General features: G+C 39.7%; 1 protein-coding gene across 2 annotated transcripts in view; it reads right to left on the minus strand.

The window, feature by feature from the left end:
- Positions 1–10,262: 10,262 nt before the first annotated feature.
- LOC135717641 (uncharacterized) overlaps positions 10,263–25,174 on the minus strand; it is a 162,089-nt gene continuing 147,177 nt past the window's right edge. For both annotated transcript variants that reach the window (XM_065239784.1, XM_065239783.1), the window contains exons 4-7: positions 17,046–17,285; positions 13,904–14,937; positions 10,493–13,841; positions 10,263–10,423 (exon numbers count right to left, since the gene is read on the minus strand). In XM_065239784.1, coding sequence (XP_065095856.1) covers positions 10,294–10,423; positions 10,493–13,841; positions 13,904–14,937; positions 17,046–17,285 — 4,753 coding nt within the window. In that variant the 3' untranslated portion in view covers positions 10,263–10,293. The remainder of the gene's footprint in view (positions 10,424–10,492; positions 13,842–13,903; positions 14,938–17,045; positions 17,286–25,174) is intronic.

Raw genomic sequence — 25,174 nt, forward strand, 5'->3', positions numbered from 1 at the left:
TACCATTAATGTTCTCAAACCATAAGTTAAAAGGTTTTAGTATAGTTTTCTTTGCGAAAATGTATGGAGAAAACAAGAATTTTGAATGGTAATGGTTCTTAACAACCCATTATTGACGGATTTCACGCCAACTCATCCAGTGGTTGGCAGCACCCTCTCAGAACCTTATGGAACTTTGTGGGTGTGGAGACTTAGCAATTTTAAGCAACTTTGCGTAGTTATTTTTTTTTCAAAATTTATCTCGCCTAACATTTGATAAGGGTCAAAGTTTTTTGTCGATTTTTTTTTTCAAATCGATATAGCTTAAAAATGACAAACCCTACAAAAAAGTGATGTATGGCGAACTTTTAGCAAATAATCTGAAATTTTATAAAAAAATTTAAATGAAATAAAAAATCGGTTTCTACACTCTAAAAAAATATATTTAAAAATTAAAAGTCATTTTCCCAAAAATGGTACCCCTCAGATTTGCTTGATATTTTTTCTCATGAAAGGCAATATAATTACCTAACTTTTCTTCATACATCGCAAAGTGGGCACTTTTAAGGAAAAAAAGTTGTTCGAACAACAACTTTTTCATGTTAATTTTTTTTTAGCGTGTTTCACTCAAAGTCGAATAGTAATACGCGCACAACCTTATTAAAATTCGATTAAACTTTATGGGTATACTTTTCGATAATCTGGGCGAAATCTAGCCTAACATTTGAAAAGGGTACAGAGAAGTTACCTGCAAATCGTCCAATAAGAGTTCAGAACAAAACGTTCTAATGAGGAACAGCCATCTCAGCATGGTTTGCACTTTCCTGTGATGGATTGTATTATAATATATGCATACACTCTATCCAACTTCTATAAAACCACCCTCAAATTGTTCCAAATCAACAGGTAAACTAAGTAAAAATCACTTAGTATGTTTTATTCATGAAAAGATTTCAATTCATGTATTTGTGATTAATTTAATTAGAAAAATAATCATTCATTTATTTTTATGTATTAGGTGTGTCCATTAGTAAGCAATATGCATATATGTTTATACCTCATCTCTCAAGTGAATACATATAATAGCGCAGGTAACTTAACGATTATTTAAGGCATGCCTAAAATAATCGTTAAGTTACCTGCTATATAGCAGTTATATAACAACGCAGGTAGTCACATGAGAGATATAAAGTATAAACTTAAAGCACCGCAGTCTGTTTCTTCCGACATAATCTAATATTTAAGTTTGGTGATATCACAACAATGCTCATAGTTGCTGTAGTGCATAGTTGTTGAAAGTGTAGTGCTGCATAGTTGTTGAAACGAAAAAGTGTTTATATATACAACAATGGAAAAATCTGTTGAATTGATTATTAAAAGGGTGCAATGTAGTGCCAACATAAACAATCCCAATTGCAGCCGCAATAATTTACGTAATTTATCATCAAGTCTCATAGAGAAAATACATTCATGGGGCTTTGATCATCAATTGGATGTAACAATGCGTATTTGTGAATCGTGTCGTGGAATTTTAGTGCACAATAGGACACCTCTCCCGAAAAAGAGGCGATCGGATGGAAAAGAATCAAGCCATGCTCGGAAGTTTGAAGAGCCGCAACCATCAACAAGTCATCAGCAATCAGAACATCAGGAATTTGATGATACACTAGGTAAATAATAATAACTTTAACTGTTTCAACTGTGTGGTTTATACCCCGTTCACATTACAGCCTATATCACGTAATATAGGCTGTCTTGCAATGAGCACTCATACATAGGATTTCCAGTGAAAACTAGTTGTATGAGTGCTCATTGCAAGACAGCGTATATCACGTGATATACGCTGTAATGTGAACGGGGTATTAAGGATTGTACATCGAAGATACAACTTCATTTTCAACATTTTTTTAGAGCACGAGCTGGATGAACCGCTTATCGTACAAATTTGATCGATTGGTAGGCCAACCTCGGTGAACAATCTATCAAATTTTCACGACTGTACGATATGCGGTTTATGCAGCTCGTGCTCCACAAACATGGGGAAAATTCAGATGCGGCTTCGATGTACCGTAAACGGGGATGTCTTTGATAATGGAGGTAACTTTGATAATGCAGCTAATCCAAAAAGTTATGACTTAATGCTCTTCGTATTCATTATTTTGGAAGGGAACATCGGTTTCCTATCCAAAATATTGCGTACGATGTGCCTTAAGTCATAAATTTTTGGCTTAGCTGCATTACCAAACGAATGGCAAAGAGAGCAAGTCTTGCTCGAGATTATGGAAACACAATCACAACTCCACAAGAACTGTATGACTGGGCAGTTAAACAAACAGATACAAGCATAACAAAATTGAACTTCTGCTTCATATCAAATGATCAATACACAAAGATGTCCGATGAACTCAAGGAGCTGTTCAGTCATGTAAAAACTATACCTGGTACACAAAAATTTCATTGTTTTGTACCTATTTCTCAAAACATAATTTCTACTAAGCGATTTTCACATTCAAAGGAAACTCCGAAAAATTCCACTCTGTTTCCGATAGACTAATAATCAATGAAAAACTCAAATTATGTATGGAGAATTATAGGAAAATAAATTATGCACTAAACAAAAACACTAGAGTTTTCATTTATTAAAACACCATTCGAAATGCAGGAAAATCCTCTGTATTAGGCCCTTTCAAATGTTAGGCTAGATTTTTGTTTTAAGCACGCCCAGATTATCAAAAGGTCAAAATCTTTATGCTTATTAAGTTTCAACGGATTTTAATAAGGTTGTGCGCGTATTACTATTCGACTTTGAGTGAAACACGCTAAAAAAAAATTAACATGAAAAAGTTGTTGTTCGAACAACTTTTTTTCCTTAAAAGCGCCCACTTTGCGATGTATGAAGAAAAGTTAGGTAATTATATTGCCTTTCATGAGAAAAAATATCAATCAAATCTGAGGGGTACCATTTTTGGGAAAATGACTTTTAATTTTTAAATATATTTTTTTAGAGTGTAGAAACCAATTTATTAATTTATTTAAATTTTTTTATAAAATTTCAGATTATTTGCTAAAAGTTCGCCATACATCACTATTTTGTAGGGCTTGTCATTTTTAAGCTATATCGATTTGAAAAAAAAATCGACAAAAAACTTTGACCCTTATCAAATGTTAGGCGAGATAAATTTTGAAAAAAATAAGTACTCAAAGTTGCTTAAAATTGCTAAGTCTCCACACCCACAAAGTTTCATAAGGTTCTGAGAGGGTGCTGCCAACTCCGAAGACGAGTTGGCGTAAAATCCGTCTATTTGTAAGGTCCACTTCCAAAAAACTATAATACTTAAGGTTAAAACTTTATCATTAAACGTTCATGTAAAGTTCCATAACCATTTCAGTTGAAGTTTAGCAGGGATTATAAACAATTTATAACCATTTTAGGTAAGGTCAATTTATGGTTCGCGCTTATGCGGGTAGCCATATTTCTGAACGATTGGTGATAAAATTATTGAAATTGGACCAGGGGCAGCTGAGTTATTAACGTTCAAAATCTTTCTTAATGTGTTACATGTTCCATTTTCGGTTTTCACAAAGTGTACTCCCATATAGAAATCAAAGACGTAGTCCTACGTCAAAAGGACTGTGTCCACTTTCCATCACCAATCACTCGCGAAACAACGGCTTCAGTTCGCCAGTACACAGTCTGTAAGTCGCAGTGCCAGCTCCTCACCTGCCGAATCAACTCGCGACCAACGCTGAAATCAAAACCGACAACTCCATCGACCGAAAACAAAAACAACACGGCACACTTCGATTGCAGTTCTGAAAAACAACCTCAACGTACAAACCCGACGACGTCAACATTCGACAAGCGCCTTTCGTCCGGGAGGCGGAACGCCAGTACGCAGCAATAAAGGGAAGAAAAAATGCACACACAGCGCACGGCACGAGTTGAGCTGCTAACGTTGCAAGCCAAGTGCGAACTGACAAATAAGTGATTGTTTTCATAAACTAAAACTATTATGAAAAAATCAAAGCTTTCATTTTGATGAAACCTACCTAAATCAAAAATTCCATTTTACCTTAATCCCTTTCAACTCTTCGGGATTCTGACAAAATGGCTAAGTGACAATTTTTTCCGAAAATTCTAAAAACTTCAAATACAAAGCCTAAGAAAAGCTAATGGTTTTATCAGAAAATGTCAATCGAATCTGATTCAGAAGACAAATTCCTCAACCCACGAACACTAGCATCGCTTGGTGGTTTCATATGTTGGCCTATCGACCCTTCCAGTGTACTTGGAGGCAATCCTCAAGGAGTTAGGACTGTTACCAAACCTTCTGCAAATTTTAAATGAGATCAACAAAATTTACAAGGATATACAATCCACTCACGGGGTAGAAAAAAAAATGTAAGAGTTTGGATCCAAGACACGACCGTAGATTTGACGTAGGATTACCAAAGGTAGTTTTGATGTCACAGTAAAAGTATAGTAAATATTAAATTGATTTCTTAACTCGTTATCAGGAAAAAGTTCGATAGGTTGAAATTCGGAAGCAATTTTAGTGTTCTGTTTTTGAGGTGCTTTGTCGATGTCCATCAACCCGGGGGCAACTTGACAAGTCCAGTACATTTCCACTGTACTCTGAAAATTTGGTGCTGGTGGTTCTGTCAAACTCACAAATTTCAGAAGTGTTATCTGAATAGGGCGAATGCAGATATGTACATAAAGTAAATAAAATACTGAACATAAAAACAGATAGCCTCATCTGTTTCTTGAAACTTCAAGTTGGTGGGGAACAATGTTAATGAAACGGACGGGTGCAACAAAAGACAATCACTGAAATTTATTCGTTTTAGAAACTTATTATGAATATCTTTTCTTGAGAGACGCTTATTTTTATCTATTTTATTTATTTCTTCATGTTTAAATGGATATACGAAATATTAGTGTTCACACAGCAAACCTGCTACTCACCGCGAATAAGAATCAATTTTGTATTTTTTATTGTCACCCCTCAATAGCAAGATGGGGAAGTAAACGCTTTTTATTGATACGGCTTTTTATTGCAAGTCTTCATCGCACAAGTATGCTCAGAAACATTATTCTCAAGACTGATAATATTCAAGAGCAAAATATAATAGAATTATCCAATGTGTTTTTATTTCCATTTGATTATATAAGAAAAACTTCCATCAATCTGTTTCAATTTGTTTGGATTTATTTCATTTCACCACGAAAATCATACATCGCTCTTTTCACATGGCATTCTTGCTTGTTGTTTGACATCCACACATGGTGAAGCAAAAAGTTGCCTTCCCATAGAGAAATACCGTTGCGGCGGTGAAGGGCAGCCCCTTTGTTTACGTTGTGTGGCGACATCTACTATTTGTAAGTGGGTACGTGAAACTAAGATTATCTGTCACCTTGCCGGGGACTTGATGTCCATGTAGTACAAGCCAATCCTGGACTATATGTCTGGGATACAAGCTCATACTCTTTAGTTAACTCTATTATCTGTCATTTGTGGTCCTGAAAAGGACCGATGGGTTGGAAACTATGAAATTATTTTTCAAATTCAATAGCCTTTAAAATGAAGGTCAAAGTTCAGCTGTTCTGATTTCGGTAAAATTCACCGAACTCGAAAACAAAATCTTAGTGTGGATTGTATTCGTTTGAATTTAAAAATTTGATAACCTACCTACTTGAGCACAGAAACCTACCTGACAACTTGAACTAGGTTGCCAAATCACGAATGATCTGGTGGTTTGATCGCAGACAGGCGACTTTGAACCTTTCCAGCGTGGACGTCTTTCGCTCCTCGAGTGTTTGAAGTCCGGCCAGGTGGTGAATCGGAGAATTACGAGTTCGCGGTGGACTGTTAAGGATCATTCTGAGGATCTTGTTTTGGATCCTCTGAAGCTTTAGGTGGTGGCACTTAGCACAACTCTCCCAGATTGGCATACCATACTCAATAGCCGGCAGAATGATCTGCTTGTGGACAGCAAGCTTGTTTTTGAGGGACAGGGTGGACTTTCTGTTTATCAGAGGGTAGAGCGACCTGATCAAGATGTTACACTTGGTGGATGTCTTGTCCACATGAGATCGGAATAGCAATTTGCTATCGAGGGTGAGACCAAGGTAGACTCACTCGAACATTCAATGGGAGTGCTATTAAGATGGATCTTGACGTTAGCAGGCGGAACAAGCCGAGGTGAATTCGAGTGTGGAAACAGAATTGTTTGTGTTTTAGCTGTATTGATACAAATCCTCCAGCTCTTGAAATAGTCGGACAGAACATCCAGGCCTGATTGTAGTTTACTCGCCTGGGCATGGATCACTCGACCCTTATAGATGATGGAGGTGTCATCTGCGAACATTGACATAATACCACCGCCCGTCTGACGTGAAAATGTTGAATAGGATAGGCCCAAGCAGGCTACCCTGAACGTATCAGAGGGGACATTGTTCAAGTAGACTTGGAATGATCTGCCCGACAAGTAGTTTTTGATGATCTTCACGAGGTAGATCGGAAAATTATATCGATGCTGCTTGTACACTAGACCATTATGCCAGACATTGTCGAACGCCTTCTCGACATCCAACAGTGCCATGGCAGATGTATTGGAAACGGACTTATTCTGCTTGATTATGTTAGTAACCCGTGCGAGTTGATGGATGGTAGAGTGGCCTTTCCTAAACCCGAATTGTTCTTTGAGAAAGATGTTATTATCATTTAAAAACAACAGCAGACGGCTGAGTATCAACTTTTCGAATAGTTTCGAGATGGAGGACAAGAGGCTGATGGGGCGATAGCTTTTGGCACTGGTAGGATCTTTGCCAGGCTTGTGTATTGGAATCACTTTGTCTAACTTCCAGCATGCAGGGAAGTAGCCAAGCTCCAAACATTTGTTGAAGATAACGGTAAGATGGTTGAAGAAGTCAATATTCAAGTTTGTCAACTCGAGGTTGACTACACCATCCATACCCGCGGCCTTCATGCTTTTAGTGCTTCTAATAGCTGCTATCACCTCAAGAGCCGATATTCCACTATCATCATGCACTACTACGGGGGTGTCAGCGACTCCAGACATTGCCTCCAGTACGGCAGGCTCACGGTTTGACCAAGATTATGTGAAATCACAAAAATGTTGGCCAAGAGCATTGGCCTTTTCAACTGGGGTTATGAGTAGGGATGGGTCCAAGTTCTGGTCAACAGAGGAAAGCGGAGGGATCGGTTTCGACTTGTTTTTTCAAAATTTTGGTCATCTTCCAAAATGGTTTTGCACAATCTGGGAGAGAACTAATCTTGTTGGTAAAGTCGTTATTTCTGAGTTCCACCATCCTGGCCTGGATAATTTTGGTTAGCCTATTGACATTGGTCTTCAAGTGGGGCAGCCCAGAACGCTGGAACTGCCTACGAATGGTGTTAAAGAGACTGATAAGATCTTTGGTTGGGCTGTCAAGGTTCAGAGTATGACTCACCTGTCTGGATGCTGGTACGTGTTGCTCCCTGTCACGGGATATCGCCTCTTCGATGGTTTGCAGACACTGATCGATTTCTTCGAACGACTCCGGTAGGACGTCGCAGTCTATTGCTGTGTCCACACAGCGCTGATACTGCTGCCAGTTGACACGATGGTAATTTCCCCGGGAAACTTGAAACCTATTGGCCGAGAACCTACTTCGGCCACCACCGGATAGTGGTCCGAGCTCAGTTCCTGATAGGCGATAGGTTGAGAGATGTTATCGCCAATGTTGCTGATGAAGATGTCCATGGTGGCATGAGCTCCGGATCGACTCAACCGGGTGGGAGTGTCCGGACACAGGATGTTGTAGTGGGCTTCCTGCAGATCGTTGTACAAGATTGTGCCGTTCTGGTTTCGCCGACTATTGCCCCAGGCTTGATGTTTGGCGTTCAGGTCACCAGCCATGACGAAATTTAGCCGCCGTCGTGTTAGCTTGATGATGTCTCTTCGGAGGTCTGCGGCCGAGCCGTCCCTAATGTTGGTTTGCTTGGGGCAGTTCGTTGAGAAAGTCAACAAACTCGATGTTTTTGCTCTTCAAGGAGCAAGCATTCCAATTGACGATCTTGATGGCTTCACGGTCCATATTAAGTGTCAAGGGACAGGGTAGCATGTAGCTGTTTAGATCGAGTCTTGCAGGTGCGCATGATGGTGATGACCTCGGCCACGAGTGTCACAAGTTCCTCCGAGGTGAACGGAGAATCGTCGACAGGTTCACCTGAGACAGCACCAGCGTATGATAAACCAGGGGCGGTGGATGAACCTGGAATTGGCTGGGCCGCAGCAGCAGCGAGACGATGCTGAACTGTCCGACTGTTGGAAACCATTTGGATACTCGCATGATTGGCTTGTTGGTTGTTGAGCGGAAGCGGGGCTAGGTTCGGAACATGTCGACGGGCCTGGAGAGCTGGGTACTGGACTTCCGTGAGTACAGGGGGCGAACGATGATTACGGAGGTGACCGAGCTGGTTGTTGATTGTAGCCTTCCGACGGATATTCATGAACTCCACTCGCTTGGAACATCCGCGATTGGAGGCTTGGTGGTTTCCACCGCAGTTGACACACGTTGGCTCTATGCCATCATCTTGCTCACAGGACGCAGTTGAGTGAGTTCCAGCACACTTGCCGCAGTTTGTCTTCATATGGCAGTTTTTGGTGCCATGGCCATAGGCAGAGGCAGTTCATACACTGCGTAACATCACGATGTTGGGGTTTGTAATGCTCCCAACTGATGATGACCTTAAACAGGTCCCGAATTTTGGATCTCAGAGCCGCAAGACTCGTGAAGTGCACCAGGAACAAGTGGTCACGGAAGCTGGTGTTGTTGTTGTTGTAACGCCGGTTCATTTGGTACATCGCCTCAGGTTTGAGCCCAAGCCGCTCCAGCTTGGATTTCACCGCAGCCGCCTCGAACGACGGTAATCCACGCAAAACCACCTTCAGTGGCTTGCTCGATGGCAGATCATGCGTAAAGAAGTTCACGTTGTTGTCCTTCAGGAAACATCCTATTTGTTTGTACCCCTCCAGGCTGGATCACATGATTTTGGTACCGATGCAATGTTGCAAAGCTTGAAGCAGGCAGCAGCTTGTGTTTTGCCAGTTCGGCACCCAGCTTGGCAACATCCTTCACCGGCGTGAAAAGCGGGGGAATCCGCTCTTTTCTTGCAATGGGAATGGTGTCACCATCGCCATTTTCTTCCGGGAGTAATGCATACTGGTTGGCTTACAGTACCCGTTTTCGGGCGTCATCCTGTCATCCATTTACGCACCATTTGTTTCGTGTTTGCAAGTTCAAGTAAACTTGCCAGAACGCGAGAAGGTGGCGACACTTCCACGGCGCAACCAACAGCACAAAACGAAACAAAATCGAAACGAGAACTCGAGCGAAAATACGGACTGAACAGCTCAACAGTCGAGCTGAACAGCTCAACAGTCGAGCTGAACAGCTCTGAACAGCTCAACAGTCGAGCTGAACAGCTCAACAGTCGAGCTGAACAGCTCAACAGTCGAGCAAAAAAAGCTACCGCATGGTACCTACGTTTATGCTTTAAGCCTCTTCTATTAAGAGAATTCGGCAAGATTTTTTTTGCCATAATTTTCTTAATAGGAGGAGTTTAAAATTTGCATCTAAAGGTATAATGTTAGGTACCATCTGGCATGCTCAGATCAAAACTACAGGTCTTCAGCAAAGTTGTAGCTGATACAATTTCACGAAATAGAGGATAGGAAGCTTTTTCGTAAATTATTATGGCAAGGGATAGGACGTTGAGAAAAAAGTAAGTAACTAAGTGTAATCTGCAAAGAGCCATTGCAGTATGAGTTCGCATCCGAGTAAACTAAAAGTTTGGGAGAATTATCAGGACCTGATTTGGAATCGATAGAGCTTAGTGGAGCAACATTGATACTTATACTTGTGTTGCACGAGGGACTGTCATCATACAGACTAAATTAAGCGTCGGGACTTAAATAGCTATAAATTGTTTTAATAAATATCAATAAATAAATAATGCAATAAATAGTAACAAATTCATGTAATCGAACCTATGCAACAGAACGTCAAAGAAATATCCAGTCAAAGGTTTGTTTCACAGTCGAGAAAGTTCTAGTCGCCTTAGTCTTAAATCGTCTTCGTCAGTATCCGTCTAGTTTAGATCAAAAGTAAGTACTCCCGTCATTTATGTTCGTCAGTCGGTCAGTTAGTCGGTCAATCAGTCCTTGTGATCCTCGTTCATCAGTCGCGTCTCATCGCGGTCAGTGTCAGCGTGATTACAAAAGAAGACAACATAATGATCCGCATCAGTCTTCCGCACTGATCGGTTTCGGTAGCTCGCTCAGCGAGAACGCATCGCTTTTCAGCTGCGGAACATCCGGCAGTGGATTTCGCTTTTTTGACTTGGCCACGTTGAACATCACCCAGTTGTCCGGTCTGTGGGGTTGGAAAAGGTCAAAGATTAGCAACGAATTTATAGAAATAAATTTGACGAGACGGACTTACCTTTCGATACTAGTTAGCAGGACAAAGGGAACCAGCGCAATTCCCGGTTGTCGTCGGTCATTGTGGTGTCCATGTCCGTGAGTGGTCCCAGTTGTCGTCGGTCGTTTCGAGTTCGAAGTCGGTCGACGTCTTCTGGGGTTGCTTGTCGTGCGTCGATCAGGTCGTTGAGGTCGATGGGGTGTCTTGTCCGGTCGTCTCGTTGGGTCAGTTAGTAAAGGTGGTTTCGACAGGTCGTTGATGGTCTCAGTCTCGTCTACAGGTAGTATCGATTCTATAGCGTCTACTCGGTCGGGCGTTCGGGCGTGAGCGTCATGGATGTTCAGTAAGGTCAGGGGATCGATAGAGTCAGAGTCCTTCAGGTACACATCAGTCTGATCTAGTTCTGGTAGAATGTCGTCTGGTTCAGTTTCTTGGTCGTATTCGTCATAGTATGTTTGTCCGTGCGTTGGTTTTGTCAGTTTACGTCTGTCGGTCAACTTGGAGTCACCTTGGACTGTCCTGTCAAGGTTCAGCTGGTGATGGTCTTGTGAGGCTTGTCCAGAGTTTGTCTTTGCTTCCAGTTCCGTTGACAAGTTATGGTCATGGGAGTCTATGAGGTCCAATGTCGTCTTGTGAATCGTATCGTTTGTACGGTGGTCATTGTCGTCATGTTCATGACTATCTTCAGTCGATTCAAGCGTTTGGTCGTCGTATAATGAGTTCTGAGTCTTGTCATTTGAGTCTTTAGATGTTTCGTTCTCGGTAGGTAATGACGTCTGGTCATTGATGTGATTTAGTTGATCGTCATTGTAAGTTTCATTTATAGTATGTATTTCGTTTGAGTCAGACTTGTCTAGCGTATTCTTTGAGTTCGTTAGGTTTTCAAAAAGTGGATTGTCGATATTGTGGTTGTCAAATTTGTCTCGTAAATGTCCGTTTATACGTATTTCATCGGGTTTGTCTGGTTTGAGATAGTCCTTCAGTAGAATGTGTTGATCTTTCTGCTTAGTCCTGTCTTGGTTTTTCTCGTTGGCAGTTTCGACCTTCGTTTTGAAGTCTGTCGATTCAGTTTTGTTCGTTCCGGTCTCCGTTTCGGTTAGGTCAATGTTGTCCGTCACTTCAACGTCTGCGTGTTGGTCTGTATCGTCCGGTTCGTCATGGTTGTGCGCTGTTTTGTCCCGGTCAATGTATGGTCCAACGTATTGGTCCAAGTCGTCGTCGTCTACTTTCAGTGGCTGTTGATACCGTTCGGCGTATCGTCGTCGTTCCGGATCCGTGCGTGACCAAAGTGTCGCGTTAGTCGTTGGTAATATTTTGTAACCGTCAATAACACCAGTCTCACGGGCATTGTAGTAACTGTAGTTTCGGTATGTCCACTGGTCGTTGGTCTTCTTTAACGGTTCGTATTTGTTCTGTTCCGGTCGAAGGTAACCGTCATGTTCGTGGACGTTTAACGTATCATGTCGGTTGGCGTCCGGTATGTCGTAGTCATAGTCTTGTATAAGAAGAGGTGGAAGAATACGGGAAGGTAGTTGGTCTGTATGGTCCGTTGCAAAGAGTTGTTTCTGTGGTTTTCGGTTACTAGTATTTTTCTGAGAGAATATAGGCGAAGGTACAGATGATGGTTGGTGAGCGATAGGTCGGGAGGAAGAGTATTGAGGTCGAGGGTCGACGGAAAAGACAGACTGAGAGGCAGCTGAAGGGGAAGGATTTTTAGAGCTTTGAAGAAAGACATTAGAGTTCAGACTAGATGAAGGTAGTACAGGTGTGGAAGGAGATGGCGATAGAAAGATAGGTTTGTCGTTTGGTCTAACATTATTTATTACTAGTAGTCCAGGTCTTTGGAAAACGTTTTGAGTTTGTGATTGAGGTCGTCTGGTCGTTTGTCGATTTAGAAGTTGGTCGTTGTCGTAGTCGGAGGTAATGATCTTGTTAGTAAGTACATGTTTAAGGGTCGTACGTCGGTTGGCGGGTCGTCGCGTGTCCTGTCCGTAAGGATTGTAGGTCGTCAAAGGTGGATTGTAGCAGCTGTAGCCTCCGCAATATGGTGGTTGAGGTGGAGGTGGAGGTGGTGGTGGTTCAGTCGTATAGTAACTTCCGTAGTAAGGGTTTGGAGGTGGGTTTGTCACAAGTCCGTAGCCTGAGTCGTGACCGTATCCGGGTTTGACGAATACGGGTGGGTCAGAGTCGATATTGTAGTAGTTAACGTCATCGTAGTCAGAGGGTGGTGCGGGTGCAGGTGCCGCGTAGTAGCCACTTCGAAGAGCGTTATTGTGTATTTTAGAATGTAGAGTTGCGTTGTCTTCTTTTGTAAACAACTTTGAAAGGTTTAGGTCACGTTTTGTCAACGAGTGTTTACGTTCTTCGTCGTCGGTTACGTTATCGGTAGAGTCACGTTTCAGGCTGAAGTCTATGTTGTTGATGATCACATTTGTCGATACAGTCGGTCGTCTTTTCGGTGTTGTTTTTCTGGTAGGTTTCCGTTTCGGGGGTGCAGTCGTACCCGTCAGGTCCAGTTTGTTGTCAATTCCGGTCGATGGCGTTGGGATAGGGTCTTTATGTGGAATAGGTCTGGGTGGAGTCGTTTGCGATGCAGTCGGTCGAGGCGTGTTCGGCGTCAAGTCTAGCTTATTGTTCACGACTGTCGTCGATGGTCTCGGAGAGTTTAGTACGATCTGTCCGTTGGACGGTATCTGTAGTCCTGTGTTTCCGTTGGGGGTGAAGTCTACTTTATTTACGATGTTGGCGTTTTTTGTAGGTTTCCTGGTCGTGGTGGTAGAGAAAACGGATTGTGGTGCACTTACGTCATTGTCGCTTTGCTCCGTATCGTCATTTGGTCTCGTAAATGGGTCTCGTTCCGTCCAAGGTTCTAGGTCAATTGGTGCCATCAGTTTTGAGTCACACGGTAGTCGTTCGTTTTGTGCAGTGTCAGCTGGTAGAAATACATGAGGTTGCAGGGTACCACTTCCAAGTGCCCGGCAAAGAACTTGCGAGAAGGCAACTTGTCGGATGGATTCCAGCTGCGCTGGGGTAAAAGAAGACTCAAAACCTGGGTTTTCGTACCAGAACCGATCCCCTTTACGAAGATTACCAAACTGTTGGGCAATTATACAGGCAAAGGTAGGTCCTACGATACCTCCCACGACTGGACGTTCGGCTAGACCACCAACAAACAGATCTATATCGTCAACTGAGCGGTACGCTTTACGTAACCGCAAGGCTGATGCTGGTCCCATGACGCGATCCAGATCCGCCCAATCCTTGATGGGAGTTAACCCGCAAGGTATTCGCCAGTTGATGTACGGTTGAATTCCGTGATCTCGACCGCGCTGTATGTTGATCGCTGCCAAGTCCAATCCAAATGGGAAACCTGTCCAATAAAAAGTTCTTGTAATGGCGCAACCCCAGGCCAAAAACCCATTCAATACTCACTTCTTGTCTGAAATAGATGATTCGTTAGTTCCGCGGTGATGAATTCATCTCGCTTCAGTGCACGCTGATTAACCATACCTCGCACCAGTCGGTGCAGCGAACCCGGTCCGCCAAGATCCCCCTCAGCGCTTTCCTCGTGGAGCGTTACATTATTAACAATGAATCGATGATGCCTATCTGCCCGCATGTAAGATCCCTGAATCAACGAATGCCCGAATCGAAACGCAGCTGCCGAGAACTCGTTCGCCACCGTTGGATTTACGTTCGGATCGTATCCCCTGTAGAACCCACTGTTTTCAAGATCCAAGTCGAACAGGTGACAAACCTCCTTGCCCAATATGATAGGAAGGAACTCCCGGAAGGTGATGTGCTGGAACACGGCTCCAACGATTCGACGGGCTTCCTGGTACAGCTTTTCATCGCTCCAGTGTGGATTGATGTCGGAGAGCTGAGTGGCAATTTGGTTATGTTCGTTAACCCAGATCATGTGAAGCATCAGTAGTCCAGGCTGTTCACCGCTTCGGGCGTCTCCGGGACGGATGCATTGGTTCGCGAGAGCAGCTCGGAAGCAAACGTCTTCACTTGGAGGACCCCGTCCGAATAGGAGCATTCCGTTGCGGAAGATCCGTGCATTGTCCGAGGTCCGTGGATTGCTGGAGTAGATCGGTGAGGCGTCGATGTAGGAGGTAACCTGATTGGTTTGTTCGCGCCATGACAGCAAGCAATCACGCCGTTGGGCCGGTGCTGAACGGAGGAACTCCAGACAGCGGACACCCAGCGGCGAAAGCCATGGATCATCCAGTGGCACTTTGATGGGCAGGCACGACGGATGGAGGCCTTCGTCGTTTCGTCCGCAACAACGCGGAGTAGATCCGTTAAGACTGCGCGGTTGAGCTGTGGCGGTGAGATCGTGATCGAGCAGTTGACCCCACAGGGCAAGCATCATGGTGACTGGGGCTTCTTCTTGGCGGGCTCCGTGCACGACCAGGCTGATGAAGCGAGCCGACGGTAGGAGGTTGTTGGCGATGGAACGTCTGCGAAAATGAGAGGGAAGTGGGGTTAGATGGAGTTCCTGCGGTAGTGTGTTGGGAAATTGACCCTGTAGTTTGCGGTTGGAACGTTTCCTGGGGGCTTGGTACATGATCGTTCGCTAACTAAAAGGGACATTTTAATTTGTATAAAAATCGCAGCATACTTCAGCCGTTCTTTGACAACTGTACAATATAAGTTGCTAGTTGATCAAAATTTGACAGGGGTCAACATTTTTCTACGATAAGTTGATATTTGGAAAATAATCGAAAAGTTCCTTTCAGTTAGCAAACTTTTAGTCGATTATACCAATATAAATATACCGATAGAAATATTGAAGTATCTCACGATCTCTTCTCTAATTGTGGCTAATACAGTGGTTGTCAAACGTTTGTTGATACCACACCAAAATTCCACTAACTCCGAGCTGTCAATATTGTAGACAAAAAGGGTAAATGTTCCAATTATGACACAATGCCATTTACGCAAAGGTATCAGTTTTGACCCTACTCCATTTAAATCCCATGGGTTATCATAACTGGTACATACCAAAACTGGTGTATTTCTACTTTTATAAGACCAGAATGACCTTAAAATCGCATGAATGGCCTACATTAAAAAAGTTGTGTCTATTTATAACATAATTTGGAAATCCAAGATGGCGACTTATGTTTGTCAAAATAGGTTTATATACACTAGGTAGGTATAATAAAATTGTTGGCAGCAAAATGAAAACCCAAAGCGGCCAAAGTAAAACATTAGCCAATTTCATAAGTTGGTGAACACAAGCAGTTAATAATTTGTCTTTATTGTCTAGCAGATTTTAGTCAAATTAAAGAAACGCCTTTAATTTGGCTAAAATATGTTAACAGATCTATGACTATAAATGTACAAAATTTCAGTAGATTCTGTTTATTGTACTACCAAAAATAACAATTTGAAAAATCACATAAGAAGATTTTTACTAGAATTGATTAAACTTCGTGTACACTCATCTAATCTAGTCAAAAACTTTACAGATAAATCTTGAATAAATTGACGCACATCCTAAAAAGCTACAGCTTATTGTTTTTTTTTGAGAGAAAAAATATCACGATGTTATATACTTTTGTCTGGTACTGTACATTGAAGTTTTGCATTATATACGATTTAACTTAAACATAATACGATGAATTTTAACGTTTTCATATACGATTCTGAATTAAACTGCATATTGGTTGGTTGTTTGAGAATATATTTAGTAAAATACATTGACTTTGCTTTAATCAGAATGTTTTCATAATTGCTCTCAGTCACAGTCACAGTTGATGAAGCGTCAAATTGATTTTTACATTACATTTACATTAAATACTTGCACAAATTGATGTTGCAAAAACGGTCGTCGAAAGCCGTTTGATAAAAGGTCGATGAAGTTTACTCATAGCATTATTGAAAAGAAAAATGTCGGTTAGATGGAGCAGTCTTTCCAATGAATAATTTGATTGGTTAATAGCTGAATACGCCTGTTTTTGCAGCATAAGGTAATGTTTGCTCGTATAAGCTTTTCTGCAGCTAAAATTGGTCGCATTTTACGGTACATGCCAACAGACATATTATAGCTAAGTAAAAACTGAATAAACTTCTTTTGAGCTGAATAAGCTGTTATTCAACTATCAAGATTTTAAAAAGTTTGCAAATTTTCTAATAAAAAATGTTCACTGTGAATGGTATGTTACTTTGATTTCGTATAACTAAATTGCTATGTTTTCGAATGTAGCTTTCGTAGTTGATATAAACCGTTTGATCGATTATATCAAGTCCTTTTGCAATGTAAATTTCTTAAAACTGAAACCGCGAACGTTTGAATTGGGATTTCCTTATGCTGTTTTTTGCTGTGTGTTTCAAATGTGGTATATTCTTTATTTACAGGAACTTTTCCGACTTTTCCGTTAGCCTTATTATATGAAAGAGTACCCTCAGTAATTGCAGATGAGTCTTTAACTCTTAATTTAAAAGTAAGATCACAATTTACACTTCCGACGAATCGATCATTCCCCTAGAGTTGCATGTAACCGTGTAACTAATCGTCCTGAGATTGCCATTGAAAAAAAAAAAACTTCGTGTTCAAACTCACCTTATTCCTTCGACACCGTCCGCGTACTCCGGGGCCAGGAAACGATGGAACGGCATCTGGGCCGATCCCCAGCGCGGCCGCTTCCGGTTGTTGCACGTCCCATCGTGGGTCCGGTAGCGTCGGCTGGCCGGAACGCACGGCGGAGGTTCCCTCGAGGGACACATCCCTTCCAGCGGGGTCCGCTTGAGCGAGATCTTCGGCGGTACTTGTCGTCCGAGGGCCACATATTCGACGTTGGTGCTGTATCACGACACATTGAAATAGATATCAATATCATTTATCATTCATGGTGCCAGAGCACTTTTCACTCAAGGTTAGGTAATGTCACTTTCGAATCGTTGATCGATTCGATCATTTATTTTCACTTTCATTTTATTTGTCTTTTCTTTTTTATTGGTTGAAATCGATTGGCAAAGTTCAAACGGGATAAGTTTCACTTTCTTCTTTTTGGTTTCAGAGTGCAACAGGTTCACGTGGATGAAAGTTCAACACACCACACTTGCACACTTATGTAGGTTAAGTCGCTTAACCCTTGCTTCTTGCTACTTTTCCTCAACTTTCTTCAGTGAAGCACTTCAGAAGGTTTGCTTGGTTGGTTGCCTTGGGGACACACGAAAGCGCAAGTGAAGACTGACGAGTTCGATCGCCTGGCGTATTGTATTTATAAAGTCGCAGTCGGCGGCGCTGTTGTTGCCCGCGCACTCTGCACCACGCGGTACCGTTCCTCGGTGGTACGGCCATTGACGAGGTGCCCCCTCTCTCATTCTCTTTCTCTGCCACCACCAGCAGCGATCGGTAAAACCGAGCGCGCACAAACAAACAACCGTTCGTAGCGGCAGTAGAAGCAACTCGTGTGCAGATTTTCCTCGAGCCATACACGCGAGTCTACGGAGCTTTCTCAAGATCACTCGAAGGATAGTGGGCCAGATTAGGGTGGAAATTGGGAGGGTAAATATTTTCGGTTCAACCAGTTGTTCCTTTTCTATAGAATGTTGTCTATTTATGGAGCAGACTCTGGTTTGGTAGACATATATGCGAAGCTTTTAGCACCTTTACTTTTTAGCTTTCCGAAGTGAAACTTTGTTCAAGATGAAGTGTGACATATCCGTGCATATAATTTTGTTAGCACGTTTACAAAGAGGATCATGTGGAATATTTATTTCTCTTACGTATATGGAGCTGAAAAAGATGCTGTTTAGCACATGTTTTAATAAGCATGGAGTGGAATTTTTTTAGATCTATTTTTAGAAAATAATAAACGTGATATTAACTCTTCGGGTCCCAAACTGAAAATGAAGTCGATATCATAAATTCCAGATTGCTATTTTTGTAATCTTCCGAAGACCAAGGCCGTCAATTTGAAAGTCAATGGAAGTGTTTTTCGTATGCACGATAAGGACTGTTTTGTTTATAAAACGGACACACACTATCAGCCACAACTTTTGTGTTTGTCTACATACTTAATCAGCATTTTGATGTTTGATATTTTTTAACTGACTTTGTACAGTTATCCAATTAATTTACTGAAGACCCTGTTTAAAACAAATATAATGCCGACATTCGGTTGTTGTGAGTTGAATCTCGGTAATACAAGATGTTAAGTGCTGAAAATCTTAATTTTATTAACTGTGTTTCTAGACAGAAGAAACACAGCATTTGCAAGGCTGGTAGCAGGTCACTTTTTAGTGACTTGGTCACTATTTTGAAGCCAGTCACTAAAAAGTCACTTTTTACACCAAAAAGTCACTAAAGTCACTATTTCCCTAAAAATAGTCACTAAAGTCACTTTTTCACTACTAAAATAGAGTGAAATTTAAAAAATATTAACAAAATGTTTAAATTGAGTACCTGCCGCCGAGACGTAGTTTTAACAAAATATACATAACTGTTAAAAAAATTAAAATTTTAACCAGGGTAACTTTAGAACACCAGGAAAACTATTGGGAAATGCCTTCAATTTTGATTAAAAATCGGAGAAAATATACCTCCTTTCCCAGAAAATAAATTGTAAACCTTGACAACTTTCCAAAGGCATTTGTCTGTGATAGATTTTCAAAAGTCTTTCAAGGATGATTAAGAAGTTTAAAAAATCCAAAGTAAATTTTAAGATAATTTCAAAGGATTCTAGGGATGACACCAAGATATATCAGAGGAGAATACCAAAGTACAGACTACGAAAGTCTCATGTAAAATTAAGTGCTCTGAGGACCGATTTCTTCATCTCCGCTTAAATCTTAAGCCAGGTTTACCTATATGTATAGTTAAACTTGGCTTAACACATACGAGCGTCGCTTTTGATTATTTTTTAAATTATTAGAGGCGCAAAATTCAGCTCCGAAACAATTTTGGAAATAATTCCAATATAATTGAGAGTGCATTTAACGAGAGTTCTGAGAAGAATTCTATGATGATTAGATGAGGATTCTATGTTCAATTCTAATAAGAATTGAGGAGGTTCGAAGGAAAGGGGTGTAAGTAACTTTGAGCTATTCTCTTCATCGACTTTCTCTTTTGATAGTCACAGCTCTATAAACGGATTTTGCGCTATTTCTGCGACATAGTTTGATAAAGGAGGTTCTCATCTAGCAGCCAGAATGACACACGAATCAAGGAATGTATTTGCAGTTGAATTATTAACGAAAGAGAAAGTCGATGAAGAGAATCGATCAAAGTCACTTACACCCCTTTCCTTCTAACCCCTCAATTCAAAATTAATTCTGAAATTCCAAGAGAATTCTAAAGAGTTCGAAATAAATTCAGAGAATTCAAATGGAATCGAATTTTGAAGGTTCAATCCCAAAAGAATTCTGATAATAGATTCAAAATTATTCTGTGACGGATTTTTGTTTTGTGAATTCTGAGGAAATACTATGGGAATTCTTAGGAGAATACGAATTGAATTTCCTATTGAATGCAGGGAAGAAGTCCAAGATTATTCTAAGCAGAAATTTATGAAATTTCTGAGGTTAATTGCATGGAAATTCTAAGGAGAATTCACATATATTTAAAATGGATTTATGGAAGGGGGGCCTTCAGGGAGTTCCTAGAAGAATCAATACAAAATCGAAAATAATCTACTTTAACTAATCATGTGTTATTACTTCTTGCGTGAATTTATTATACACATAATTGGACATGCTTAACGTCAAATATCTGTCTTAAAGTGGTAATTTTATACGATAGATGAGGAGATTAAATTATAGAGTTGATAGTTCCGTTATAGTATGGCAGTTTGAAAATTGTATATACAAAGTAGAAAGTGAGCAAAGGACAATTTTGAGGAAAGTACGAATCGGGTAGTTGTTTACGTCATATGGCGACTTGAGTGTGAAACAATCGATATAACTGTTTCCGCACATCGGAGGTACATGAGCAAATCGGCGATCATTCCTTTTGCCAGTCGTGGCAGGGGGAAACACCCCTCCCCATCCTTATTAACGGATGAGCTTGGTAAAGGAGATGCTCTACCCGAGTTGTACCTTCCTCAAAATTGTCGTTTGTTCGCTTTCTACTTTCTATATACAAATTTCACACTGCCGTACTATAACGGAACTATGAACTGTTTACTTTCATCTCGGCATCTATCGTATAAAATGTCCACTTTAATTCTGATATTTGATGTTAAGCATTTCCAACAACGAAAATAATCTATTTCCAAGAATTTAGTTGATTGTTCTGCAAACAATTTCAAGAATGCAGTATTATTTTTTGTAAAAGTTTATTTGCCTCTAAGTTTAAGAGAAGGGGAATCATTCTAAAAAAGTTCTTGAGATCATTCTGAAGAAATTCTGTGAGAAGTTCGTAGCGAATTATCAAAGTTATCTACCTAGATATATTAAAATTTTCCAAGGCAGAATCCAATTCAAGATCATAAAAAAATTGAAATTAATATTTGCTAGTCATCATGTATAACGTAAACAAAAGAGAATTATTCAAATCACTTCAAGTGCTCTTCACAGGAGATTTCGTTGTGAGATTCGGTTAAATTAAAGGAATTTATGTAATTTGATTTTAAGTTCCATGACATAAAAAGTTTATTTCAATATCAAACCGTATTTGAATTTCTATGTTATCATATAAATGGTTACTTATTCAGTATTTACAAGTCACTATTTGGTCACTATTTCCGTAATTTTAGTCACTAAAGTCACTACTATTATATCGCATCAGCACTACCAGCCCTGCATTTACTAGGATGTGCAGCTACTTTCGCCGGAATGTCTTTAAAGACTTACTGATCAAACAGTATTTTTTTGTACAATTCAAGATTGCGTATTGCTCGGTAATAGAGTTTATTGCCGAATATATAACAAAAGATAGAAAAAAATATATAGTAATATTAAAATAATGGGATTTTGTATTGGAAAACATTGATTGTAATTATTTTTTTTATGGTGTTCATGGTAGACAGCGGGTGCAATATGTTTTATACTTTCCTTGAAAATGTATGCTTTTTTACACAACATTTAAAAAAAAACATCGATGTATTTTTTTGGTTTTGAGTTATATATTTTTTAAGTTATCAAGTTTTGGGTTTTTGCTCAATACTCTTATGCGACTAGACTACCTATCGTCTTTCTAGACTGATGCAAAACTTGAAATTTTTGTTCCACACTGCTCAAGCGGTTTCAAATCAGGTCCTGATTAGCCTCCCAAAATTTAATCTCATTTGGTAAAAAACTGACTTGGCACAAACCATTCGAAGTTTATATGGAAATTACTATGGGAAAACTAAACTTTTTGTTCATTGTCTTCTGCCCATTTTCCATATTGCTTTTTCGAAAATTTCTATAACTATTTTTACGGAAAATTCTCTTAGCTACAACTTTGCGAAATATCGTTTTTCAGTCAAATGTCAAACTAAATAGTTATTAATTGATAAAGATATTGATAATCTTATGGCATGATCAAGCAGCTGTTTTGTGGGCAACACTGGATTCTGCAGTGTGACATAGTAGCCATGATATTTGTGCTCTATTCTTCGCACCAGAAACACCAATGTTGCCTGCTGAACAGTCGAATGAGCATAATCATAAGACACCAGTGACTTGAATCATTAATAACTACTGTTCCTTACATTTGATTGAAAAGTGGTTTTCAACAAAGATGTAGCAGAGAAAATTTGCTACAATCACTGCTACCATTTTTAAAAGTATAATGATGTGGTGAATTGTTAGATAGATATCAACAAAAACATAAGTTCTCCCATAGTAATTCCCATATAAACTTGAAATGGTTTGTGCCAAGTCAGTTTTTTACTAAAGTAGTTCAAATTTTGAGAGGCTAATCAGGACCCAATTTGGAACCGTTTGAGCACTGTGGAGCCTACTCATTCGGCTTAATATGATTCCCTGATTTTTTCCAGAACTTTAACGGGTTATTTCCAGATTTATAATAAGAAAGCTTTTTTTTTTAAATATGCTGTTTTTGGTACAATAACATGACAAACAGTTTTAAAGAAACAGCTGTACAATCAGATCCAATAAATGTTGAAGTTAAACATTTATTAAATTTGAGTAATTCTAAGACCTCAAAATATTCTATGTTCTGATAATTCGTTTTCCATGCACAAGTTTAAGATATTAAAAATTTCCAAAGTGCCAGAATTAAGGAAATTTTGTTTTTATTTATTTGAAGTTTGTAATTAACGATTAGAGCTCTTCAGTCCCATTGATTTCATAACAATTGTATGAACTTTACAAACGTTCTGAGAAATTAATGGAAATGCTGAGAGTTTTCAGCGAAGCTGCATAAACAAACTGCGGGAACATACGGGAAGTTAACATCCTGAAAATATGGGGATCTTACTGGAAGCTTTGAGCACCACTTCTGTTAGCTTCCGAGAATCTGCAGGATCTTTAAAGAAGTGCCTCGGTAGTTCATTCCATAATCGAACCGAACGATAGCGCAATGATGCACTTAAAAAAACTGTAAAGCATTTTGGAATAATTAAAACACTTGACCTAGAAGATTATGAGTGAATAAAGAAGGTTTCGAAGATAAACCGGACTTTCGTTTAAAATTTTTAAAGTTTGAATACACATTCTAAGTTTTATGTAAATGACGAAATCGTACCTGAGTAATAAATTAGAAAAGTTAGAAATGTAATCGTATTTCCGCGGGTCGTATACGTATCTGGTAACGGCATTAAATACCAAGTTTAATTTCTTTGTAATTGTCTTAGAAGTTAAGCTAAAGAGGCTATCCCGTACAAAAATAACGGAACGATCAAGAATCAAGTCAGCTGAAGTCTGATACGTTGAGGCGTGGAGTGACGTAACAAAACTAGGGAGTTAAGCGTACTGTATTGTTTGCTGTTTGCTGCCTTGAGCAGCCCAGTTTAGGTTGCAATCCATTACAATACCAAGATTTTTAACAGTGTCAGAATACATAATGATATCAGCACCCACTTTAACTAATGGGAAATCCTGAATACCAGTTCGTTTTGTTCTAAAAATAATAGTTTGTGTTTTTGCCCTGTTCAAAATAAGACCATTAGTTTCACAACATTTAAAGATATTTTCTATATCACTATTTAATAATGATTTAGTTTAAGCAACATTATTCAATTTGCCAGAAATGTATAGTTTGGAGTCATCTGCATATAAGTGAAGTTTACAATTTAATAAAACATTGGGCATAATTGATGAACATAGAAAAAAATTAGAGGTCCCAGGATGGATCCCTGAGGAACCCCACTCAGAACATGCACGTAATTGGATTGCATGTTATTAAATTCAACATACTGTGATCGGCCAGCCAAATATGATAAGATTAAATTCACTGAGTAATGACCAATTTTAAAACAATTAGCAAGTTTATTGCAGAGTTTCCGATGATTAATTGAATCCAAAGCTTTGCTGAAATCTAAGAGCGCCATCACGATTAACATTTTCTTATCAAGAGCATTTCTTAAATTGTCTTCATTTTTTTAAGAGCTGTAATCGTGTTGCAGTTCTTACGATAACCAGATTGTAAAGAATATAGCAGATTATGATTATTAAGATGTTCGTTTAGTTGATTGGATAGAATTTATTCATTTAAATTTTCGACAGAGCACAAAGTATGCTAATAGATCTCTAATCCTTTTCTGTAGCTGGATTGTCAATCTTACCAATAGGAACAGTCTTAGCCACTTTCCATGAACATGGAAATTCTGAAGTGGTTATACAAAAATTAAATAAGTCTGTGATGTAAGGTAGAGTGACACGTAAAGACACTTTCAAAATATTTAGAGGAATGAGATCAGTACCCACAGAATCACATGAAGCAGACGCAAACTCTTCCAAAATATCGTTAATTTCAGAGAACTTCACCGGTGCCAAGAGTAGTTCAGAAATAAAGAGAACTTGAGGAAGTTTTAAGTTGCTTAAAAGAGGCAGATCTAGAGATATTTGGGGGATTTAGAGATCTTAAGGGCAGTTCCTGTAACTCTAGTCCAGACTTTTGGCGCAGTTCAAAGATCTATTAGAGTGAGTTTAGCCAAATTCAGGATAGTTCCATGATCTGCTATACAAAAAATCGAGAACCCTTAGGATATTGCGAGAATTTCAGGGAAGTACGGAAACCTTGAGAGAATTTCTGAAAACTCCAGAAAAATTCCAGGAATTTCACAGAAGTCCAGAGAATTTCAAGGAAGTTCAAAGGTGTTTACGAGAATTCCATTTATTTAAGAGCAGAATCGCTATTTTCGATACAGTTGAGAGCTTCAAAAAGCCCCGACAACATCAAGACAGATCAGATAATCAAAGTGCAGCTCAAATAGTTTCATGAATATTTCAGAAATCTTAAAGAAGTTTCGAGAAACTCAGGGAATCTTCAGAAAAGCTCCAAAAGAATTTCAGATCCGGAAAGTGTATGAATATTTTAAGGGTGTTTTATCATGGATATTTCAAGTACTTCAACAAAGATCTTCTAAGGAATTTAGATTGTTTTAGATAGTTTAATGATATTCAGTGAAGTTCCGAGCACAACGAGGACGATTTTCAGATAACTTTTCAATAATCCCATTACCTTAAGGAAATTTGCAGCAACTTATAAGGAGGTTCCGTGGAATTATGGGATATTCCGAGGGTGTACCGTTTAAAATCCGCAGACACAAAATTCATTTTAAAAATTCGAGATTTTAT

Source organism: Ochlerotatus camptorhynchus, unplaced genomic scaffold (assembly GCF_037179485.1).
Source record: "Ochlerotatus camptorhynchus isolate MF236.1 unplaced genomic scaffold, CSIRO-AGI_Acam_v1.1 ptg000062l, whole genome shotgun sequence".
NCBI lineage: Eukaryota > Metazoa > Arthropoda > Insecta > Diptera > Culicidae > Ochlerotatus > Ochlerotatus camptorhynchus.